General features: G+C 38.0%; 2 protein-coding genes across 2 annotated transcripts; both read left to right on the top strand.

Annotated features, from left to right (window-relative positions):
- Window positions 1–773: 773 nt before the first annotated feature.
- On the top strand, window positions 774–15,902 carry LOC109089222 (serine protease FAM111A-like). The gene is given in 8 exon segments (XM_042723459.1): window positions 774–1,271; window positions 2,457–2,491; window positions 9,532–9,594; window positions 10,692–10,757; window positions 10,990–11,049; window positions 11,297–12,704; window positions 12,707–12,944; window positions 15,797–15,902. Coding segments are annotated over 8 exon segments (2,052 nt in total). The 5' UTR covers window positions 774–1,195.
- Window positions 15,903–19,114: 3,212 nt separating this feature from the next.
- On the top strand, window positions 19,115–22,288 carry LOC122137392 (serine protease FAM111A-like). Its single transcript, XM_042723458.1, has 4 exons — window positions 19,115–19,282; window positions 19,394–19,675; window positions 19,851–20,087; window positions 20,770–22,288. Exons 1-4 carry the CDS (start codon window positions 19,115–19,117, stop codon window positions 22,105–22,107), a joined length of 2,025 nt encoding a protein of 674 aa, XP_042579392.1. The 3' UTR covers window positions 22,108–22,288.
- The last annotated feature ends 157 nt before the right edge of the window (window positions 22,289–22,445 follow it).

Genomic DNA, 22,445 nt, shown 5'->3' with positions numbered 1-22,445 from the left:
TTTCTACGTCAAATTTTTTTTGTGAAATTTACAAGCAATTTCTGAGTGAAAATTGTTCCTACATTTTCTTTAAATGTCAAATTAAATTTGTAGTACACTCTTTAAAAATAAAGGTTCCAAATGGGGTTTTCGCAGCAGTTCCAAAGAAGAACCATTTTTGATTCGGTTCCCCAAAGAAACTTTCAGTGAGCAGTTCTTAAAAGAACCATTTTTTCTCAGTGTGAAAAATTAATCTAAAGAACCCTTTTCCACTATATAGAACCTTTTGTGCAACAGAAAGGTTCCATGAATATTAAAGGATCTCCATGGAACCAATAACGCCAATAATAAAGAACCCTTTTTTTAAGAGTGTAAAGAACCTTTTGAGGCTCCATGGATGTTAAATGTTTCTCTTAGAATCATTGATGACAATAAAGAACCTTTATTTCGAAGAATATTAGGTTCTTTGTCAGTTGGAAAGACACACATCCAATGTATCCAAATATAGGTTCTCTTCACCAACTAATTTTAATTTGACAAAGTCCCTCTCAGTCAGGACATTAACTTCTTGTACCATTTGCACACAAACAGTCACACTGCAAACATTTGTCCGAATGATTTCATTACAAGTGACTTTAGCACGTCAGCTCAGGTCTCTGAAACACAGCCAGATGCGTCTGCGGTCAAAAAGTTACAGAGTACTGCTGCTATCTTTCCACGTGTGCCAGACCAAACATTACAACTCTCCCCTCACACACTTGGACTCACATGGTCTGAGAAAACTCCCACATTCAGAGCAATAACAGACAGTTACTCACATCAAAATAAGGGATTCGGTCCAACCTTTCCTCTGACGAAGATCCTCTGCGCTGAGAGCGTGGAGAATAGAGTGTACTTAGAAAGAAAATCACAGGAGTTTGCAAGGAAGGGACCGCGTGAAGGGTGTGAGTGAGAAGGACAGAAAAGAGCCAATTACAGAGTGCAGGGCAGATGAGAAGGGGCGGAGCGTGCTGAAAAAGAGCCACACTGGAGAGGAGGACTGCCAGTTTGACTGTGGGCGGGGCTTAGGAAAGAGCTCCTCCCACTTTAGATGAAGAGATTGTTGTCACATGCAGTTAAAGACACGTGGTCTGTCACAACTCTATTTTTCCACAAATTGTGGACACAGTTTGTAACAAAAAAACTAATTTGATCACCTAATCTGAACGTCTTTGAGATGCTCTTTGGATCATTTTCAAGTCATCTGGAACATGATCATCAAGTCTTGCAACAACTTGTCGGCTCTACTCCAAGTCAGTTAAAATGATATTCACAACCCATTTTACATGCATAATCTGACATATTTAAAAAAGAAATGAATGTATATATAGTTTATGAATGATTGTAGAAGTTTAGCAGTGAAAGTGCTGTGTGAGCAAATTAAGTATATTGTAAAAATATACTAAAAGTATATTGTTTTAATACATGTTTATTGTTGCAATGAAAAACAGAGACCTTTATGAGCAAACATAAGGCTAAATGTATTTTACATTTTTAAAAAAAAAGTTAAGTTCATAATTTTATTTAATTTATGTAAATAATTATGTCATGAAAAAGCAGTTGCTTATCTGCGCAAAATTTAAATATGCATTAAAATATTTATTTAAAAAGTTTTATTTGATTGTTTATTCATCCATGTCCACTAACATTAAATGTATTTTACTTTAAGTTAAAAAAAAAATTCTTTAGTGGATTTTTTTTTTTTTAATAATGCATTTATTTATTCAACATTTATTTAGACATGGTTATTGCTGTATTCAGAAGAAAAAACTGAGATTTGTATGAGCAGTCATGAAATATATATTTAAAATACTTTTTAAAAAGTGCTTGTATAAAATACCAGTTTTATTCATTTGTATATTTATTCATTTAATTCATATTTATTTTTTTAATGCTTTGGTAACATTGTGCTATTCTTCAGTCATGCAATTAAAGCTCATTTAAAATTAACTTAATAAAATTTGATTTAGTTTTTAATGCAATCCATGTTTTCTGTTAAGTTTATTGTTTTTCTGAAAACTTTCTTGCATCATCAGTCCATTTGTCATTTAAACCTTGCAAACGAGCTGAGTGGGATGATATATGACATTGTGTGGTTTGTTTTTGGTACTAAAAGTGACTGGAATGAAATCTGGCTGCTGATCAGATAAGATTTGCAGCTCCGTTTGCACCGTCTCTCTCTTCTTTCCAGGAAGTCAGTTTCATCATATTTTCGGTGAAAAGGGAAACTTACAGAGGAACTGTCTATACTAAGAACAGACACAGAGCAGAACAGAGAGGTTAATGCGAGAATTTAAAATAATTACAAATTATTTTAATTGATTTGAAAGGAAACACTGGTGCTTTCAGAAATTTGCACAACAAAGAGTGCTGGAATAGTTAGAGTCTTCTTTGTGTGTGTGTGTCTGTACTCAATGTTACTTTCAACATCTTTTCAGCAGCGTCTGCTTCACCTGGAGAAAAACTAGCTCAGGTGAGCAGAATAACCCTGAACACTGTCTGCTAAAAGCCCTAAAGGGGCTGATTTCAAGACATTGGGCAACCCTGAGTAACATTAAAGTTATTTCACCTGATGATTGTGAAGGTGGTATCAGGTGACTCTGCAATGCCTATTACAATGGAAATAAAGTTTTAGCCTAATGTAAGCTTGCTAAGTGTGTAATTTTCTGACGTTAAAAACCCTTCTCCTATCCCGGATTAATATGCAAAGACAACTGGGTTGACAAGTGGGTTGTTGGTTATTTTTCCTTTTTTGGTGAAATTATACACTTCAGCTTTAAAATGTGGGGGCAGAAAATTACTCTGTAATGAATTCTTCTGTTTTGGCATCTATTATTCTTAACATTTGACATTTCATTATATTTTATTCAAGAAATGTGGTTCTCTATGAACAAACATTAAATTTTTTTTTTTTATTATTATTTTAAAAAGAAAAGTTCTTAAAAGTAAAAATCTCATTCGTCCATCCATATAATACATGTATATTAGTCTGTATGAGCAAATATTTAATAGATTAAAAAAAATTACATATTTATTATTATTTATTCATTATTACTATTTTTTTCATTTTATTCAAGACATTGAATGTGAAGTAAATAACTACAAACTTGAATCAGTGAAAATCTATAAAGCTTCATAATCTAATACAAAAGCCAAACAGTTATTTACAGTTTATTCTAGTAGTGTTTATTGTGTTATATCTTGTGGATTATTTACAGATACTTTTGTATGTTAAGTTACCATAACACGCAGGTTACCATAATTGTTCCGATTATTTAAATTAATTTGTTTTAATAAATGATCTGACATTGTATGTCAAAAAAAAAAATAAAAAATATTCCATGGTGGAATTTCTTTCTCATTTCTGAGCCTGAAGTAAAGGCTACTATAAGTGGAGGGGTGAACAAGGGGTTAGGAAGTTGTTTTGATAGAGTTTGCCATTATAAAGTGTTTGAGGTACCCATACAAGCACACAGCGGGACAGGGGCACTTTGGGAAGTGACAAAAGAGAGACGTCTGAATTAGGAGCTGGGTAACTTCGATTTGGAGTTTCCATGGAAACACTGGTTGGGAACGACAGGCGAGACTGGGAAACATGTGTCTGCTTTCTGTTCAGCTTTTGTTGCTGAATGCAGAAGAAAGAAACCAGTTTTTAGGAGTTTCAGAGCTGAATTTTCTTACTCGTTTAAACAGCATGAGTCAGCAGATGACACATTCGTTTTATAGATGTTTTCTTTGCAGGTGAATCAATAAAGTGAGGTTAAACTAAGGTAAGAGGCAGGCTTGACTGTATAAGGGCAGGGGACTTATGGGAAGTGTGACATCATTGAAGAGTGGGTGTTTATCTGTGGACACATGACTGCAGACGAACACCAGCTAATTTTGATGCATGATGTGTAGGAATCAGTCAGGCTACAGTCTCAGGAACCACCACGATAAAATAACAAAAAACATTTTATTATTGCAATTTAAATGAACAGTTTTCTATTTTTATATACTTTCAAATGTAATCTATTCCTGTGATGCGCAGCTGAATTTTCAGCATCATTACTCCAGTGTTTAGTGTCATATGATCCTTCAGAAATCATTCTAATATACTGATTTTTAATCAGTGTTAGAAACAGTTGTGCTGCTTAATATTTTTTGGGACCTGTAATACTTTTTTCAGGATTCTTTAATAAATAAAAAAGTTAAAAAGAACAGTGTTTATTCACAACAGAAATTCTGTATTACAATACGCTACTATTCAAAAATTTGGAGGTCAGTACATTTTTTCTTCTTTCTTTTTTTAAAGAAATGAATACTCTTATTCAGCAAGAATGTTTTCAATGGATAAAAAGTGATAGTAAAGACTAATATCATTAGAAAAGATTTCTATTTATAATAAATGCTGTTCTTTTAACTTTTTATTCATCAAAGAAAAAAAATCACAGGTTACAAAAAAATGAAGCAGCACAACAGATTCAACACTGATAATAAAACAGCATATTAGAATGATTTCTAAAGGATCATGTGACACTGAAGACAGGAGTAATGGCTGATGAAAATTCAGCACTGCTTCACAGAAATAATATATATATATCTTAAAGTATATTAAAATAGGAAACCAATATTAGAAATTGCAATAATATTTCACAATATTGCTGTTTTTTTCTGTATTTTTGATCAAATAAATACAGCCTTGATGAGCATAAGAAACTCAATTTAAATTTTTTTTTTTTTTTTTAATCTTACTGATCCCAAAGTTTTGAACATAAAAATATCAGTCCTTTGTGGGGCCCTCAGATGTTCAGGGAGGGCATTCCACAGGGTAGGAGCGGCGGCACAGAAAGCTCTGTCACCAATGGTGCGAGTCTTAGTCCTTGGGGGAAGGAGCCTATAAGTGTTTGTGGAGCGAAGGGAACGTGCTGGGATCTGTGGTGTAAGTAGTTCTTGAAGGTAACTGGGGGCATTTCCATGGATACAGTGATGTGTGAGGAGGGAAACTTTGTACTCAGTCCTGACTGGAATAGGAAGCCAATGTAGGGATTGAAGGATTGGTGTGATGTGTTCATATTTGCGAACTCTCATCAGGATCTGAGCTGCAGTATATATATATAATGCTGGCGCTCAGAAACCCTACATATTTAAATCTTACATATGTATTTTTCAATTGTTCTATAGTTTGGAAGGTGAAAAAGAAAATGCATCTGATGTCTTATCACTCAGGTCTGTAGCTCAAACAGTGTGGGCTAAATTCTGCAGCAGAAGTTCAAAGGGTTAGAGATTTGCTCAAACTCCCAGGGAACTTTACATCACTTTCGTTCACTGTCCGTCCCTTCCAAGAAGACCTTTAAAACCTGTCTGCCTCTCTGCTGCATTATGGCCATGTATCTCAGACCGGTGAGACAGGGTGGGGGTTTCCCAGGGGACAGGGCAGTAATGGGGCAGGTGATGCGATCCGTTCTCCTCTCAGCCCTCCAGAGAACAGAGACAGTGGGAACGCAGGGAGTTCTGGGGCGGCTTTGTGCAGCCGTGGCATTGTGCACCGGGGTTCCCAGGATCAAACTTCAAACATAACCTCCCCATGCTGCTGCACTCACATGGAGGGAGATCAGCTCACTAAAACACTGCTTGTGGACCGGTGCTCACATTGAAACACATGTGAATTAAATAAGCACAGCTGATCCCGAGTCAGAGGTCTAGCATACTGATATGATCTCTTTATGAGTCTGTGATATGTTTGCTCGGTTTAATGTCTGCCAGATATCTGCTGCGTATGCCTCCGCAAGCATTTATGTTTAAACAGGTGCAGTCTGAAAGATCTGGACACCTACTCATTATTATTATGACTATTATCAACATTTCAGAATACTACAGTAATCAAAACACATGGAATTATGGGAATTACATTGTGACCATAAAACTTATAATTTAGGTCCTTTTTTCAAATGGGATGCTATTGAAACACTCTTGAAGGAGCAACATGTATGATGGTCACTCTTTGGCTGTTTTTGCAACAAATTATCCATTTTTTAAACATCAACCTATATATTGTAATATATATTGTACACTATTATTACACATTGTTAATTGAAATAATGCTGAAATAAAATATATATATAAAACTAAACAACAAAAATAGATCATTTTTATTTTAAATTGAAATAGTAATATTAAAAAAATGAATAAAAATTGACAAAAGCAACTATACATTTTTATAAATATTACTATAATAGCTAATTCCAAATATTAAACTAAAATTACTAACTAGAAATAACTAACACTGAACTAAAAATAAATCTGTATAAAGTCTAATTCGAAATTATATAAAACAAATGGGAAATGTTGCCTTATAGCAAATAACTGTTTAAGATGAAACACTTAAATTGCTAACTGTAAATAAATAAAAACTAAAACTGAACTAAAAATAAAGCTAAATGTAATATTTACACGTTAGCACATAACAAATAAACTAGGCCTTAAAATGTTGCTTTGGCATATAAGGTTTTGAATTAATAGTTCACTCACAAATGAAAATTCGCTGTTAATTTACACGCCCTCAAGCCATCCGAGATGTAGGTGCCTTTTGCCTTGAGCAAAAAAGTAAAGAAGATTTTTAGCTAAAACCCATGGTCCTTGGTGATTAATAAGTCAGCGGCTGCAAGTTTTTGACAATAAATAACCCAAAATTAATATTGAGGTCTTATGAAGCAAAACGATCGGTATGTGCAAGAAACTGAACTTTATTTACATCATTATTACCTGTAATCATAGCCTCAGGGAAATGATGAGGTCCAATTCTTTTCCGCGAACTGGTTCTTTCGGACAGGTCATTTTACTAATTCATTAACTGATTCATTACGCAATTATATTATTAAAACACCTGATCATGATGTGAAATGTTTTACATGTCTAAAGCATATAAAATTAATAAACTTAATCTGTCTTCATAGAAGAATTTTCTTACTCGTTTTAACAGCATGTCTTCATCTGTTCATCGTTTTACTTAAAGAGAAACCATAAAAACTTTACTTTCACCCCTTCATTGAAGTGCTTGGTTCACGCATGCGCAGATCAGCGGTTCTTCGGTCCGAGTCAGAACTGATTCCTCAGTTCAGTGTTGGGGGAACTGAAACGCAAAATAAGTTCATTCGTCAAAGATTTTTGGCACATTTCGAGCCGAAAACGAGCTTTGGTTGAGTAACTTGTAGACCTGTGCTGCTCGAGCCGCTAACAGTTTCAGACGATTCAGTCCGATTTGATGAACAAAGAACCGGTTCAACAAAAAAGATTCATTGACTGAATTATTGAATCATTCTTTAAATGACTCGGCAAAAGCACTACAATTAAAAAAAAAAAAAAAAAAAAAGTAACTAAAAACAGGAAAATAAAAATAAAATTAATTCAAACTATAATAAATGTATAGATACTAGGATACTAAATAAATAATAGCTACTTTACTGTGTTTCACAATTTGCATGCACTTTAATTTAGAACAAGCAGACATTCTTAATAAGGTACCTAGTAAATACCTAGTAAAGCTGCCGTGTGGTCGGATGAACAGTGGTAGTTGTGTGGTTCCTCACCAGTTTATAATGAAGTGCTGTGACTTTGTGATCAGTCTGGCTGCTGCCAAGCGCAGAATCAGGATCAGTTCGCCGCAGCTTTTGTGTGCTGCATCTAACAAGAGCGCAATACTCTTCCTTCATTTTTAAACGATGCGGTTTGACGTATTTCATGTAATAAGCCAAGATCAACAATAGCAGCTTATAGTGGATAGAATATGAAGGCTGCTAGTGTAACAATAGCACTTTATGGGTCTTCTCAGGCGTCTGATTTCTTTGTCATTCACCAGAGAGAGCCTGAAATCCAGCCGTGGGAAAGACAAAACCAACTAAATGGATAAATGGCTTTCAAAGTTATTGTAGAGCTAGAACATGAAACAAATTAATTTTAAAATACAAATAGGTTGCGCATTTACATTTGGGACACGATCAAATCGCTAAAAAGCGCCATCTAGTGGATAAATCAGACATGTGCGTCCAAACTTTAGTGATGAAACGTGTACATGATATTTATTCTAAGCCACCTAGTGGACAAATCAGGCAAAGAACACTATCGAACAGCAAAAAACAAAACAACAGTATTCGGACTGAATTTTCTTAAAGAATGATGTTATTGATTTATTATCTAAAGGTTTATGCTTAAATTCTTAAAAATAGTTTTGTATGCTTTTTTCAAACCTTTTTAAATTGATGATTTGGAATGGATAGTAAAGGAAAATCAGCCAACAAATATCCATCATACATTTTCATCCTTAAGTAGAAAAAAAAGTTACAATTATGAAATATTAAAATGCATGTTAATTCTATCATCTATCTATCTGTGATTAACATATTTTATATTCTTATTACCAATATTTACTTTTTTCCCCCTTTTTGTTGTTATACTGTTCTTATATATTTTAAAATGTTATGTGTTATATGTGAAATGTTTATAATATTAATATTGATATTAAAATATATCACATTTTGATCACTACACAAGTCCCATATTATATTTGTGACTTCTACTATTATATTCTACTATTATAAATAAGTAAAAACTAAAATGTAACAAAAATAAAATCTAAATAGTAATAAAAAATTACAAAAGCACAAAGCAAAGTCTTCTAACTGATATCATCATACTCTGCTCAACATATATAAAAAAGAAAGGCTTAATTTACTGTGCATTTTTGATTATTATTGATATGTTAAGTCAAAGATCAAGCAAGAAAATTAACTTTTCACCCATCAACTCTATATCATTTTAATTTTCATAACGCTTGTATTCATGGTAAACAGAGTAATATGAAATACAAATAAAGTGAAGGACCTTTAATCATCTCATGTTCACAGTTTACTTCACAAAATTGTAAAAAGAACAAAACAAGTTAAATGTAAACATAGTAAAATGAAATAAATACTGAATTAATGATTAATTATTTATAAGTGTACGCTTTTTTTAATGCAATTTTATTCAATATAAACATTAAATAATAAACTGAGGGATCTTTAAATGCTACATGTTTCTATGTTACTAAAACTAAAATTTACTTCATAAAATTATTAAAAAGTGAATAATTGTAAAAATAGTAATGTGAAACTCAAGTACTAAATTATAAATAATTATTTATAACTGAATGACTATTTTTTATAAAATAAAAACTGCAATGTTAAAAATAAACTGAGAAACCTTTAAACACTACATGTTTGTGTGTTACTAACTTGTGTTACTAACTACAACCTTTAAACACTACATGTTTGTGTGTTACTAACTTGTGTTACTAACTACAAAAATTGCTCATGTATTTGATTTATTTTATTAAATTAAGAAGATTATATTTTTTTTATCTAACTACTTGACTCTCTTTTTTTATGAAAATACTTAGCTTGGTTATTTGACTCTTTTTTTATGTTGAACATTGTATTTAATTGTTTAGCTTTAGTGTAAATGGTTATGGTAAAGATTGTTGTATGTCTATTTCAGAAAAAGCAGACTGACAGCAACAGTGGAGCCAGAATGGCATCACAAACTGCTGACAATGCTCAGGTAAGGTCATGATATTTGAATAATGATGATTCAGTTCAAAGAAAGTTTTAGGTAATTGCTCATGTATGTGAAAAACAGCCAACAAAGACATGCAGACCCTGTAGATGAGCAAGCGCAAATATTTTTTTTTCACTCATTTAAAAATAAAAGTACTCACCTATGGAAAAATATTTTTTTTTGACTTGTTTAAAATTAAAATTATCAACCTTTGAAATTTTTTAAGGTTTATCAGAACATTTTGGGATGTTTTTTTTGTCAATATAATGGAATTATTGGTAGAATTACTCACCTATCAGTTTTTTTCTCGAAAACACAACAACTTTATTTTCTAGTTTATCGAACATTCACGATGTCTTTTTTAACCATATAATGGAAGCATTCAGTTGTAGAGTTAGAAAAATATTTTATGTAATTATTCCAATTGCTGGTTGGTTTTGCATATATATTCACAGAATTTTAGTAAATAATAATTATTCTAATTTTGGTTTTGCATATATATTTTCCTTTTGAGTAGCTTTATGTATGGTTTTAGAAGACTTGCAATACAGCAAGTATGAACTATACCTTTTTTTTGCATATATATTCACAGAATTTTTACTGGCTGATAAAATTTTCACAGCAAGTATGAACTATACCTTTTTCCCCACTATGATATTCATAGCAAGTATGGTGTAAAAACAGCTAAATGGGCAGTTTCTGCGTGTTTTGTTACAGAATCTTACGTGCTTTGAGTGCACATTTAGAGTATTTTGTGTTTTGAGTGCACATTTGTTTAATTATGCATGGCATAAGATATCATGCACACAATTCATATGCCATTTTGATAAATCCCAGAGCCTATCCTAAACCCTTTATTTATGTATTATATGTCATTACTGTGTACTTACCCCTAATAATTTTACTACTACTATTAATAATTTGGGCATCAAGCACATCTTGACATGGTGCGTGTTACAGATGCTACGTTTTTAATGTTGCTACTGCCATTGTTCTAATGCCAGCATTAAAAAAATTCAATGCCTTTTGATAAAGGAAAGTAATCTACTACTAATAATAATACATATGCTATTTTAATGTTGCTACTGCCATTGTTCTAGGAAAGTAATCATGCAAGCAAGAAAAAAGAAAAGGGGGTTGGAACTAATGGACATGATTCACCAAAGGTTTGTTGCATTCTGATTTATCACAGAAATTATAAATCATATTGGTGCTGATGAAAAAGTATATGTGGAATGTCTCTGCAAAAACGTTCTTGTTAGCTGCTTTAAAATTCCACATTGCTCTTTTTGCTCATTATGATTCAAAGTATAAAAAATTATGGTAAATATGGTAAAACCATATACATTGGTGATCTCATATTAGCAATTAGATGACATTTTACTTTCATTTACTAAGGAAAGCATAAACGTTTTTTGTAAGGAAGAAGAGGGACAATCAAAAACTCATCTGCAACAGGTATGAGACTACATTAAAGACTTTCTAAGTAAAAGTTCATGTTATGTTGCAACATTGACTTCATATCAGATTGGAATTTAATTAAATCAAAAGCTTGTGGATACAAATCTAATCCAGAAATTTGTTCTTGTTGTTATTTGTTTACATTATAATCAGTATTGCTAATCATTACATGGAAGTTCTTTATTCATATATGTTTAAGTAATGCTTTATTGTAAGTGTATTATTGTTCTTCTCACTTTCACAGAGTGCTGAAGAGCAAAGCCACACTTTTAGTTTCAAATTCAAGAAACATGCCAAGACTGTGCTTTATGCTCTTAATACAAACAAGGTTTTCAGAAACAACAAGGAGAAAGAAATAGTGATTCAGAGATCCAAAGGAGCAGTTCCTGGAGTGGCTGTGAAGACCGATTTCCCCTGCTGTCTTCTTGAAAATGATGAGCTCTTAGATATAACCTTCATCAAAGATAGTGGAAATGTTCCTTCAAAGAAAAAAACTGGAAGGCATTCATTCTCTAATGAACCAGAAAACATAGTAACCTTTAACATCAAAAAAAAAGGAGGAGAGAAAGTAAAATGCTTAATGAAAAACAATAAGCTGAGGATGAAGGTTGATGATGTTTGTGTGTACGCATTCAAAGAAGACAAACTGAAGGCTGCTCTGCAACGTGACGGACGATTCATCGATGCCATATTCAAGAAACACTGTGCACTTTCTGAGTTCGGGAGCGAGACAATCCATGACATGTCCAGCACTGTAGAGCATCTTGATGGAAAGCATTTTGAAGTCATTGATATCAGTGACAACAACCAGCCAGATAGCCAAGATGAGGTCTTGAGTGATGACAGCACTGAAATGAATAAAGCTTCAGCTGCTGATTTGAAAGAAAATGTTGATCCTAATAAGCATCATGCCAACACTGAGCAAGAAGAAACACAAAAGAGAAACACAATGAAATCCACAAATCATTCAACTAATTCTTTAATAATTCCAGACTCTGAAAAGATTCTATCAATTCTGCATGATCAGCATAAAGATTTACTGAAGACTTTAAAGGAGAGCGAGAAACTAAAAGACAACTCTCCGGTCCAAAGCTTCAGGGCAGAATATGATAAAAGCGTTCAGAGTTTCTCTGAGGTGAAGAAAGTGAAGAAGCTCACAAGACTCTCTGACTCTGTTTGTCAGATTGGAGTGGAGGGATCCGCCAGAGGAACTGGCTTCTTACTGTTTGACAGATTCATCCTCACCAATGCTCATGTTATTGGAGAATTTGACCCTTTCTCCAGGAAGCTTTCAAAGACCTTCACCGCAGTATTTGGCTATGAAGATCTGGAAGCAAAGGAGACCAAGTGTGTGCCGGTTAAAGAACACGTTGCAGCGTACCTTAATGGAAAGATCAACATGGACAGGCATCTTGACTTTGCTCTTCTTGAACTAAAAGACACTGATGAAATTGCTGATCATCCTGGATTGCTCAGTCGAAACATTCCTGCCTCCCCTTCTAACCGTGGTGGGATCTGCATTGTGGGACATCCCATTCATGACAACCAGATCATTTATAGCTCTTGTTTCTTTCATGGATCTTCTGGCTCTCCAGTTTTGGATGAAGACTGCTATCTGATTGGCGTTCACACTGGTGGCTATGCTTACAAAGGGAAAATGGTAAAACTAGAAGCATTATGGAATATGCTTATTCCCTGCAGCCCATGCTGGAAAGTATCATCACACAAGCCAAGGAAAGTGAGAGATCTGACATCTTAAAATTACTCTCTGAATATAGATCTTTAAATCTTAACTTGGAAGACACTGATGTGGACATGGAAGATCCACAAAATCAGGAAGATTTTACTTGGAAGACACTGATGTGGACATGGAAGATCCACAAAATCAGGAGGCATGTTTTTTTATTTCATTTCAAATGTATAAATTCTGTAATAAATCATTTGATAACTTTAGGCAAATGTGTGAGTTTTTATTGTCATTTAACTGTTAATCCACAGCATTCTTGTGTCTGTATAATTCCAAAGGATAAATGATATTTTGCTTAAATTCCAGAAATCCTCAATACTATATTTTAAAGTGATAGATCGACACAAAACAAAAATGCTGCTAAATTAATTATTTCATCTCATTTCATACCTGCACAACTTACTTTTTTTGCAGAACACAAAATATAATAATAATAAAAAAAAATGGTTTGGAACAGCATAAAGATGAACAATTCTTGACAGAATTTTTGGGTGAATGATCCATTAAGGGGTTAACAATAAACGTTGTTCGTAAATATTTTTTATTGCTCTAACACTATTCCATGCTGCAGACATTTATACTTTCTGCTACTTTAGAAATAGGCCTACAGCTGCACGTATACTCTGTATATCACTAAAAAAAATCTTTCAAATGACGTTTTTGTATTTGTGCCTCATTTTTGCTATATGAAACTATCATGCTTAACAAAATAGTTTGGCTGCATTCTTGACTCAGAACAAAGACGTTTGAGGTTGTAAACACAATATATCAGTTAATATTGTGAACAGATTGTTGGTTTTTCTTAAGATTTATGCAATATGCAATAAAAAGCATACATCCTGCTGCTCATCTATAAGTGCTCCTCTATAATAGATCAACACAAGAAATTAAAGAAACTCAGTTCTAAGCTGTCCCTTTAAATACCATGTAAGCAGCTGTAGTTCACTGAAGGTACGGAGCAGTGAAGGTTGGTCATCATGTAGAGCAGTGGTTCCCAATCCTGGTCCTGGAGAACCCCCAACACGGCATGTTTTTGGTGTCTCTCTTATCTGACGCACACATTTGAGGTCTTGGAGTCTTCACTAATGAGCTGATGAGTTGAATCAGGTGTGTTTGAATAGGGAGACAAGATATTTAATGTTAAGTATTTCTCAGATTATAATTTGAATAGTATTTCTGCACCGAACACAGGTAGCCATGCATACTTTCTAGAACATATCATTCTAGTATTTAGTGAGCACGAAGCCTCTGCATCCTTCTGTTTGAGAAGCTTGTTTGACCACTAAATCACCTACAGGAAATGCTTTTGTTTGACTGTTGTGTTTAATCAATAATTGATTAAGAGATCAGAAGAAAATGTCCCATTTTGGATATTCAGCTCAGTTTATTCAGTGCTTTAATCCAGAGGTAGACAGGCCTTCAGATTTCATCGCCAAACCTGCACCTGTCTGTCATTTTCAGATAATCCTCCTTGGTTTGGTGGCTCAGGAGCTATAACTTCCACTGAATTTATGGATTCACAACATTTATTCTGTTGTGTTCCAGATCTATTGACATGCATAGTTATTATAATGTCTTAGCTTATTATAGCCCGGTTACAAATTATATCATCTCTTAAAGCATTTACTTTTGAAAAACGAAATACTATGTCTGACCACAGACAAATAACTGACTCAAATAAATAAATAAATAAATAAAAGTACTTTGTTTAAAATAATAATAATAATAATAATAATAATAATAATAATAATAATAATAATCAAGTAAAATCACCAGTTAGCTAAACTGCACTATAACCATACAGATGGGCTGAAAACAGCTGTTACTACAAATGCACTTAATTGGATACATCTATACATTAAAGAAGCTATCAGTCTGACTGGGAATAATATAAATGATTTATTTGATAAAGTGAAATATTCAAAACAATTTCTTTTAACCACACTTGACAACGTATGTTGGCCTTTTCTTGACTCCTAAAGAATATGTAACTGTCTTTAGAAGTGTTTCATCATAAATTCTTGTACTTCAAATTATATTTACTGGATGTGGACTGAAGAGCAGGAAATTAGATCATAGTCAGTGAGAAGAACAGAAAAGAGGAAATCAAAGACAAAGAAATACATACAGACACCAGGCGCGATCAGGTAGGCTAATTATGATTGTGTATCGTTATAAACAATAATTATCATTATTTTTTATATATACTTTACAGAACAATAGTAAAATTAACATAGGCTACTAACATGACTTCTTATTACAATCAACATTTCTCATTTTCTTTAAAACTTATTTTGGCAGAAAACCCTGCCCCGCTCACACTGTGGCGATTTTTTGTGATTTTGGCCACCATTTGGTCATATTTTTCATAATTATTCAAATAAACTGTAAATCATATGTAAAATATTGCTAATTTTCATTACTGAATGGGCTCAAATGTAAAATACGCTTTTAATTAAGGCATATTTTACATTTGAGCCCATTCGGTAATGAAAAGTAGCAATATTTTACATATGATTTACAGTTTATTTGAATAATTATGAAAAATATGAATGGTGTGCATTATAGTTGACACCTGGATGAACAGTTAACAGTTGTTTTCATGACTGTAAGTCATTCTCATTGCATGCTATTGACGTTAGAGAAGTGTATAGTAGTTTCGCATGTAACTTTAGAGACGGTCCCTAGATTTGCGAATATCGAATGTCCAACGTCAAGCCAACTTTATGCCAGTGGCGCACTGGTCCTCCACTCACGGAATTCATATGATACTTTTCTTTCGCTATGATAAACACCAGTTGCGCTGTAATATTCTTCTATATATAATAATAATATTCTCCGGTATTGCCGCCATTGATATACTTTTAATGACAGCCAACATTACAGCCCCGCGTGCAATGCTGCTGGCAGTCAGTGAATGTGTGTGGGTTGATAAAGTAAAATTCCAAGTTTTCTTTTGCGCACACCCTTTTTTAACACGTCTTGACTGTCGTACAGTCTGACATTAATGACAGCTGAGATCCCACAGTGTGACATGATCATCATGTTCATACAGTCTGACAACTACAATCCTAAAGGACTTTTTAAAAATCGCACAGTGTGAGCCCGGCTTAAACAAATCTCTTTGATGACAACAACAGATATAAATGATTCACATGATGAATTTGGGAAGATAGTTGGTGCAAACTGCGTAAGCAAATGCAAATTATTAGCGACACGACCACAGAACTTGCATAGCATCCTTACTGTGAATCGAAACCTTCAGCAATCAGCAGCTGCCAACAGGAAGTGGCTGTACCTGACGTCTCTGGAGCTGAAAACCAGACGTCAGTGGAGGCGGCTTATATATTTATTTATTTGTTTATAAGTATATTAATTTATAACAAATGTTAATACTTATTTAAATAATTATTAGTATCTTGTATTATTCGATTAAAAAGTTTTGCCAATTATAATGAAGAAAATCTTTTGGCTAAACATTAAATTCCAACTGAATATGCCACTGTAATAAAAAAAAAATGAACCATGAGTCTTGTAATTTTTTATTTAAAAAAAAATTGAGGTGATACTTAAAAATAGTGTGTATATTTTAGCCTATTAAAGAAATTGTTTGTTGGTTCAGTGTTGTATAGATAATATTGAGAATATTTCCCTAATAAAACCAAGTGATATATTTTCCTCATTTTTTAAGGAGACTTAAGCAATTTTCAAAATAGGGCTAATTGTATTTTTCATTTTGTTTAATAATTAAGGTCTTTTTGTGATTTTAATCACCATACAGTAACCTCCTCCCCATTTTTATCTAATTTTATGTACTAACAAAATAGGTAAAGGTTTTTAATGCACAATATGATTATAATTATTACAATAAAGTATTTTATACGTCCATCCATCCATCCATCCATCCATCCTCTAAAAAATGGTGCTAAATAGCACTAAAAGTGTTGCATTGGCTCGTTATCATAGGGGAACCACTTGAAGTGCTATATAGCACCCTTCTTTAAATGTTAAATAGCGACTTTGTCAATTGGTGCTATGTAGAACCATAAGCGGAAGCCCATTCTCCTTAGATTTTAGATATGTTACTCCACTCTCACATGTTTGCTATGAATGGGAATTTACTACAATGAGGTCAAAAAGTCTTGTGTGGGGGCTCTGGAATATTTTCTTATAGGGGCAAAACGGTTGATAATCACATTATCTTCAGGAAATACACTGTATTTTGACATTTTTTAATCCTTCCCCCAGCTAAACTAAGAGCGACTAGAGTTAGAGAACCTTTTTTATCTTTTTTTGTCTCGTGGTGACTTTAAGATTTGCCAAAGCAAAAAATTAAGAGTGTGAAGAAGCTAACAAGAACAATTAATTAATTAAAACTGTCAGCAAGAAAAATAAGAGTAGCATTTGACTACTTCTAGTTTTAATGTAATGTTGTTAAAATAACGAGGTGAGATTATTTCACTCGCCAAGTACCGGCCCGTGAGATGGTCATTTCATCCCCCCAGGGCACCTGGCCGGTGGAGGTAGGCCTGGTGAAGGACCTGCCGGTGGCCGTACTGCTCGGAAGGGATTGGCCTGGCTTCGAGAAGCTGCTGTCCGCCGCCACTCAGCCTGCCAGCCCCAAGGGGAACCGTCGAAGACCGAGGCGGCCGCCTGGACTCCGCCGCCGACCGGCCCTGCTCGCCTCCGACAGTGGGAGAGAAGGTGAGGCCCCCTCCCAGTCCACTAATCTGTTTCATGATGTCTACCAACAGGCCGCTGGAGGGGGCTCTTTTGCCAAAGAACAGCGGGAGGACGACCGACTCAAGCACTGTTGGAGCCAGGTGCGAGTCATGGATGGAGAGGACGTCCTCCCCCGGCCCCACCCTCTCCCACATTTTGTTGTAGAGAATGGCCTGCTGTATTGTGTCGCCCAGCATAGGGGGGAGGAGAAAAGGTTACTAGTTGTGCCTCAGGCCAAGACCGAGACCATTCTAGAGCTGGCCCATTCCCACCCCATGGCAGGACACCTCGCGGCAGCCAATACCGCTCAACGCATCCGCGACCACTTCCATTGGCCGGGCCTGGACGCCGAGGTAAAGCGGGTTCTGCCAAGCCTGCCCGACCTGTCAGGCCACGTCGCCCAGGGACTCCTCTCCCCCAGCCCGCTCATCCCGCTGCCTATCATCGAGGTGCCCTTCGAGCGGATAGGAATGGACATAGTGGGGGCCGTTGCCGAAGTCTGCCCGAGGGCACGAGCACATCCTGGTCATCGTCGACTATGCCACCCGGTACCCAGAAGCAGTCCCCCTGTGGAAGGCCACTGCGAAGTCCATCGCCCAGGAGCTGTTTCTACTGGCCAGCCGAGTCGGCCTCCCCTCGGAGATCCTGACTGACCAGGGAACCCCCTTCATGTCCCGGCTAATGGCTGACCTCTGACGGCTGCTGCGGGTGAAGCAGTTGAGGACCACTGTTTATCACCCCCAAACTGATGGCCTCGTAGAGAGATTTAACCAAACCCTCAAGCAAATGCTCAGACGTGTGGCGGCGGAGGACAAGCGGGATTGGGACCTCATGATCCCCTAAGTGCTCTTTGGGATCCGCGAAGTTCCCCAGGCCTCAACTGGCTCCACCCCCTTCGAACTCCTGTTTGGCCGACAACCCCGGGGGCCTCTTGGACGTGGCCCGGGAAGCGTGGTGGGAGCAGCAGCCGGCCCCGCATCGTACCGTCATCGAACATGTCCGGCAAATGCGGGAACGGATCGACCGAGTGATGCCGTTAGTCCGGGAACACCTCACCAGGGCCCAACAGGCGCAGCAACGTCATTACGACCAGGCAGCCCAACCACGGGAGTTCCAACCGGGAGATCGGGTCATGGTCCTGGTCCCCAGCTCCGCCTGCAAATTTCTGGCCTCCTGGAAGGGACCCTACTCGGTCGTGGAGAGGATTGGACCGGTCACTTTACCGCCTGAGACAGCCGGGACGACGGCAGGCGGAGCAACTCTACCACACATCAACCTCCTAAAGAAATGGGTGGGGACCCGGGACCAAGTAGCTGCCCTGAGCCTCACCGAGCCCGTGGTTGTGGATGTCAACCCCCACCTTTCGGCTGCCCAGAAGACGGAGCTGCAGCACCTGGTCAGTCAGTTCCAGGATGTGTTCTCCTCTCAGCCCGGGCAGACCAACGTGATTCAACATCATATCGAGTCATTGTTAGGCAACGGCCCTACCGAGTCCCGGAGGCTCGTCGGCAGGCTATTGAGGAAAAGGTCCAACAGATGCTAAAGTTGGGGGTAATAGAACCATCCCGGAGTCCGTGGTCCAGCCCCATTGTGATGGTCCCAAAGCCGGATGGCACCCTCCGCTTTTGTAACGACTTCCGCCGCCTGAACGAAGTCTCCGAATTCGACGGGTACCCCATGCCTCGGGTGGACGAACTGCTGGACCGGCTAGGAAGGGCCCGGTATATCAGCACCCTAGACCTCACCAAGGGCTATTGGCAGGTACCGCTCTCCGAGGCCGCCAAGCCGAAAACTGCCTTCTCCACCCCCAGTGGCCACTGGCAGTACCGGACCCTTCCCTTCGGCCTACATGGGGCCCCCGCGACGTTCCAGCGGATGATGGACATCCTCCTGCGGCCTCACCAAGCTTACGCGGCCGCCTACCTGGATGACGTCGTGGTCCACTCCGAGGCGTGGGACGAACATCTGGATCGTCTGCGGAGGGTGCATTCGGAGCTCCGGCGGGCTGGACTTACCGCCAACCCCCGCAAATGCCACCTAGCCCTCTCTGAGGCCAAGTACCTGGGCTACCAAGTCGGCCGAGGACTCATCCGGCCGCAAGACAAGAAAGTTGAGGCCATCCACGCCGCACCAAGACCCGAGACAAAGACCCAGGTACGAGCCTTCTTGGGGTTGGGTGGGGTATTACCGTTGTTTTATCCCCAACTTCTCCTCTTTAGCCGCCCCCCTGACAGACCTGACCAGGAAGGGGCAGCCGGAGAAAGTATGCTGGACCCCGTCGGCGGAAGAAGCCTTCTCCCAGGTGAAAGCAGCACTCACGTCCTCGCAGGTACTCCGCGCCCCGGACTTTAGCTGCCCCTTCCTGCTGCAGACGGATGCTTCCGACACAGGACTAGGAGCGGTCTTCTCCCAAATCCAGGAAGGTGAGGAGCATCCGATCATCTACATCAGCAGGAAGCTGTCCCCCGCCGAGAGGAAGTACGCCGCCGTGGAGAAGGAGGCCCTGGCCATCAGGTGGGCAGTCCTGGAGCTCCGGTACTACCTCCTGGGCCGCAAGTTCACCCTGGTAACCGACCCCACGCGCCCCTACAGTGGATGGCCCGCGCCAAGGACACCAACTCCAGGGTGACTTGCTGGTTCCTAGCGCTCCAGGACTTCCACTTCGAAGTCCGCCATCGAGCTGGGGCCGCCAACGCGAACGCGGATGGCCTCTCCCGGATCTGGACAGCTTATGCAGGTCTGTCAGGGGTCATTCCCCACCCTCCCCTAATTTCACCCCTACTTTCTACATGTCTTCGCAGGACCAGAACGACGCTTAGGGGGGGGGGGGAATGTGACGAGCACTCCCAGAGGAATCAGCGTCGCCCTGGAAACCAAAGCAAAACACCTGCACGTCCTCGTCACCGGCTGATCGGTCACAGCTGCTCCCCATCAGCCAGCACATTTAAAAGGAGCACATGTTTCACTCAGAGGGGGTTCTCGAACCGAATGCAACACTGGTCTAATCCCCCTCTCCTTCCATCACAGAAAGCAGCGAGTGACCGACAGGCCACACACTTTGGAGCACGTCAGGACACCCACTTTCACCTTGATTGGCACCGAAGAGCACGGAGAGCACACGGGAAGCACCAACCAGCAGAAAGCGGATCAGGACACTTCACCAGGGACCCTTCACTTATCAATAAACCCACCCTCCGGGGCATTTAATTCACGCACCTCTTGTCGAGTGTTTCTTCACCCCGTGACAGTATGCATTCAGAGGAGAGAAAATCAAAACTGCTCTTAGACGTGACGGACGATTCAACAATGTCATTTTCAGGAAACACTGTGCTCTGTCTGAGTTTAGTGATGAGTTAAAGCATGAATGGTCAAATCTTGTAGACAATCTTGACGGAAAGTCTTTCCAGGTAGTTGTTCTCAGTAATAAGAATCAGCCAGACAGTCAAGATGATTTGACTCCTGTCAAGACTAAACCTAATGTAGCTTCAGGTGCTGATGTGGCAGAAACTGCCGGCTCAAGTCAGAATCCCATCAGCACTGAGCAAGAAAAAAAACATGATGGAAACACAAAGTCCACAAACCCTTCAACTAAACGGTATGCCGTTAAACCTATAGCAGATTCTGAAGAGATTCTGGGAATTCTGCGTGAACAGTTTCCAGTTTTACTGAAGCAATTAAAGCAGCGAGAGAAACTAAAGACCAAATCTGATGTTCAGAAGTTCTTCAGAGCAGAATATGGTAAAAGTGTTGAGAATTTCTTGAAGGTGAAGAAAGTGAAGCAGCTCATGAAGCTCTCGGACTCTGTGTGTCAGATTCGACAGGAGGGGTCTGCTTTAGGAACTGGTTTCTTGCTCTTTGACAGATACGTCCTCACTAATGCTCATGTTTTTGGAGAATCTACTGATGTTCCACAAGTTAACGCTGCACAGTTCACAGCTGTATTTGGTTATGAAGACCTGGATTCAGAGGATAGTAAGCACATACCAGTTGAACAGGTCACAGCTTACTTTCATAGAAACGATGATAAAGGAAGGTATCTTGACTATGCTCTTCTTGAGCTTGATGATGTTGATAAAATTGCTGAGTATCCTAGATTGCTTGATTGTTACCATCCAAACGTCCCTATTAACAGAGGTCAGATCTGTATTGTGGGACATCCAGGTGAAGGGGTTAAAAAAATGGACCCCTGCTTCATCATTGAGAGAGAGAATCAACAATTAATTCATATTGTGAAGGATTGCTCGGAAAAGAAATGGGACTTTTCAGTATATGAAAACCAGATTCCTTATGACTCTTGTTTCTTTGAAGGATCTTCTGGCTCTCCAGTTTTTGATGTAGACTGCAATCTGATTGGCATCCACACTGGTGGTTATAAGTACGAAGTAGAAGATAAATCTTGGTACATCATGGAATATGGCTTTTCCATGCAGCCCATCCTGGATAACATCAGAGCACAGGCTAGGATGAAAGGTTTGCCAGACATCGTCAGTGTCATAGAAGCCTACAGCAATGTGTCTGGGACTGCAGAGCAACAGAATCAGAATGACATTGAGATGAAAGATGCTGAAGAGTCTGATGAGCTTTGAATGAATCTGTTCACACGTCTGTGCTGCCATTTTTGATTTGGGGTGACTGTAAAACCTTCTGAGAGACCTAAACATCAGACTACGATTTGTCAATGTCATTATGGGTTTTCACTTTTCATATAATTTTTAGAGATGATTGAGTGGTCAAAAGTTATGTTATGTTTCTCTTATTTTTGATTAATGTGAAGTCATGTATCTCACCTGCAGATCTGACTCATTCTAAGAGAGCAGAACAGTGAAAATTATTCATTTGACAAAGACCAAAGATAGTTATAGATATTTTTTATTGTATTTTCTTAACATTTTCATTCATACTTATGTATTCATAGGTATTCATA

The sequence above is a fragment of the Cyprinus carpio genome, chromosome B5 (assembly GCF_018340385.1).
Source record: "Cyprinus carpio isolate SPL01 chromosome B5, ASM1834038v1, whole genome shotgun sequence".
Classification (NCBI taxonomy): Eukaryota; Metazoa; Chordata; class Actinopteri; order Cypriniformes; family Cyprinidae; genus Cyprinus; species Cyprinus carpio.
The sequence above is the reverse complement of the archived record's forward strand: the minus strand, read 5'-3'. Positions and strand labels throughout refer to the sequence as shown.

Excerpts from the sequence above, each read along its gene's own strand:
- LOC122137392 (XM_042723458.1), top strand. The coding sequence starts at position 19,115 with ATGGTCCCAAAGCCGGATGGCACCCTCCGCTTTTGTAACGACTTCCGC. Across the intron at positions 19,283-19,393 it reads TCACCAAGGGCTATTGGCAG|CGGATGATGGACATCCTCCT; the intron begins GTACCGCTCTCC and ends GCGACGTTCCAG. Across the intron at positions 20,088-20,769 it reads TGGGCCGCAAGTTCACCCTG|TATGCATTCAGAGGAGAGAA; the intron begins GTAACCGACCCC and ends ACCCCGTGACAG.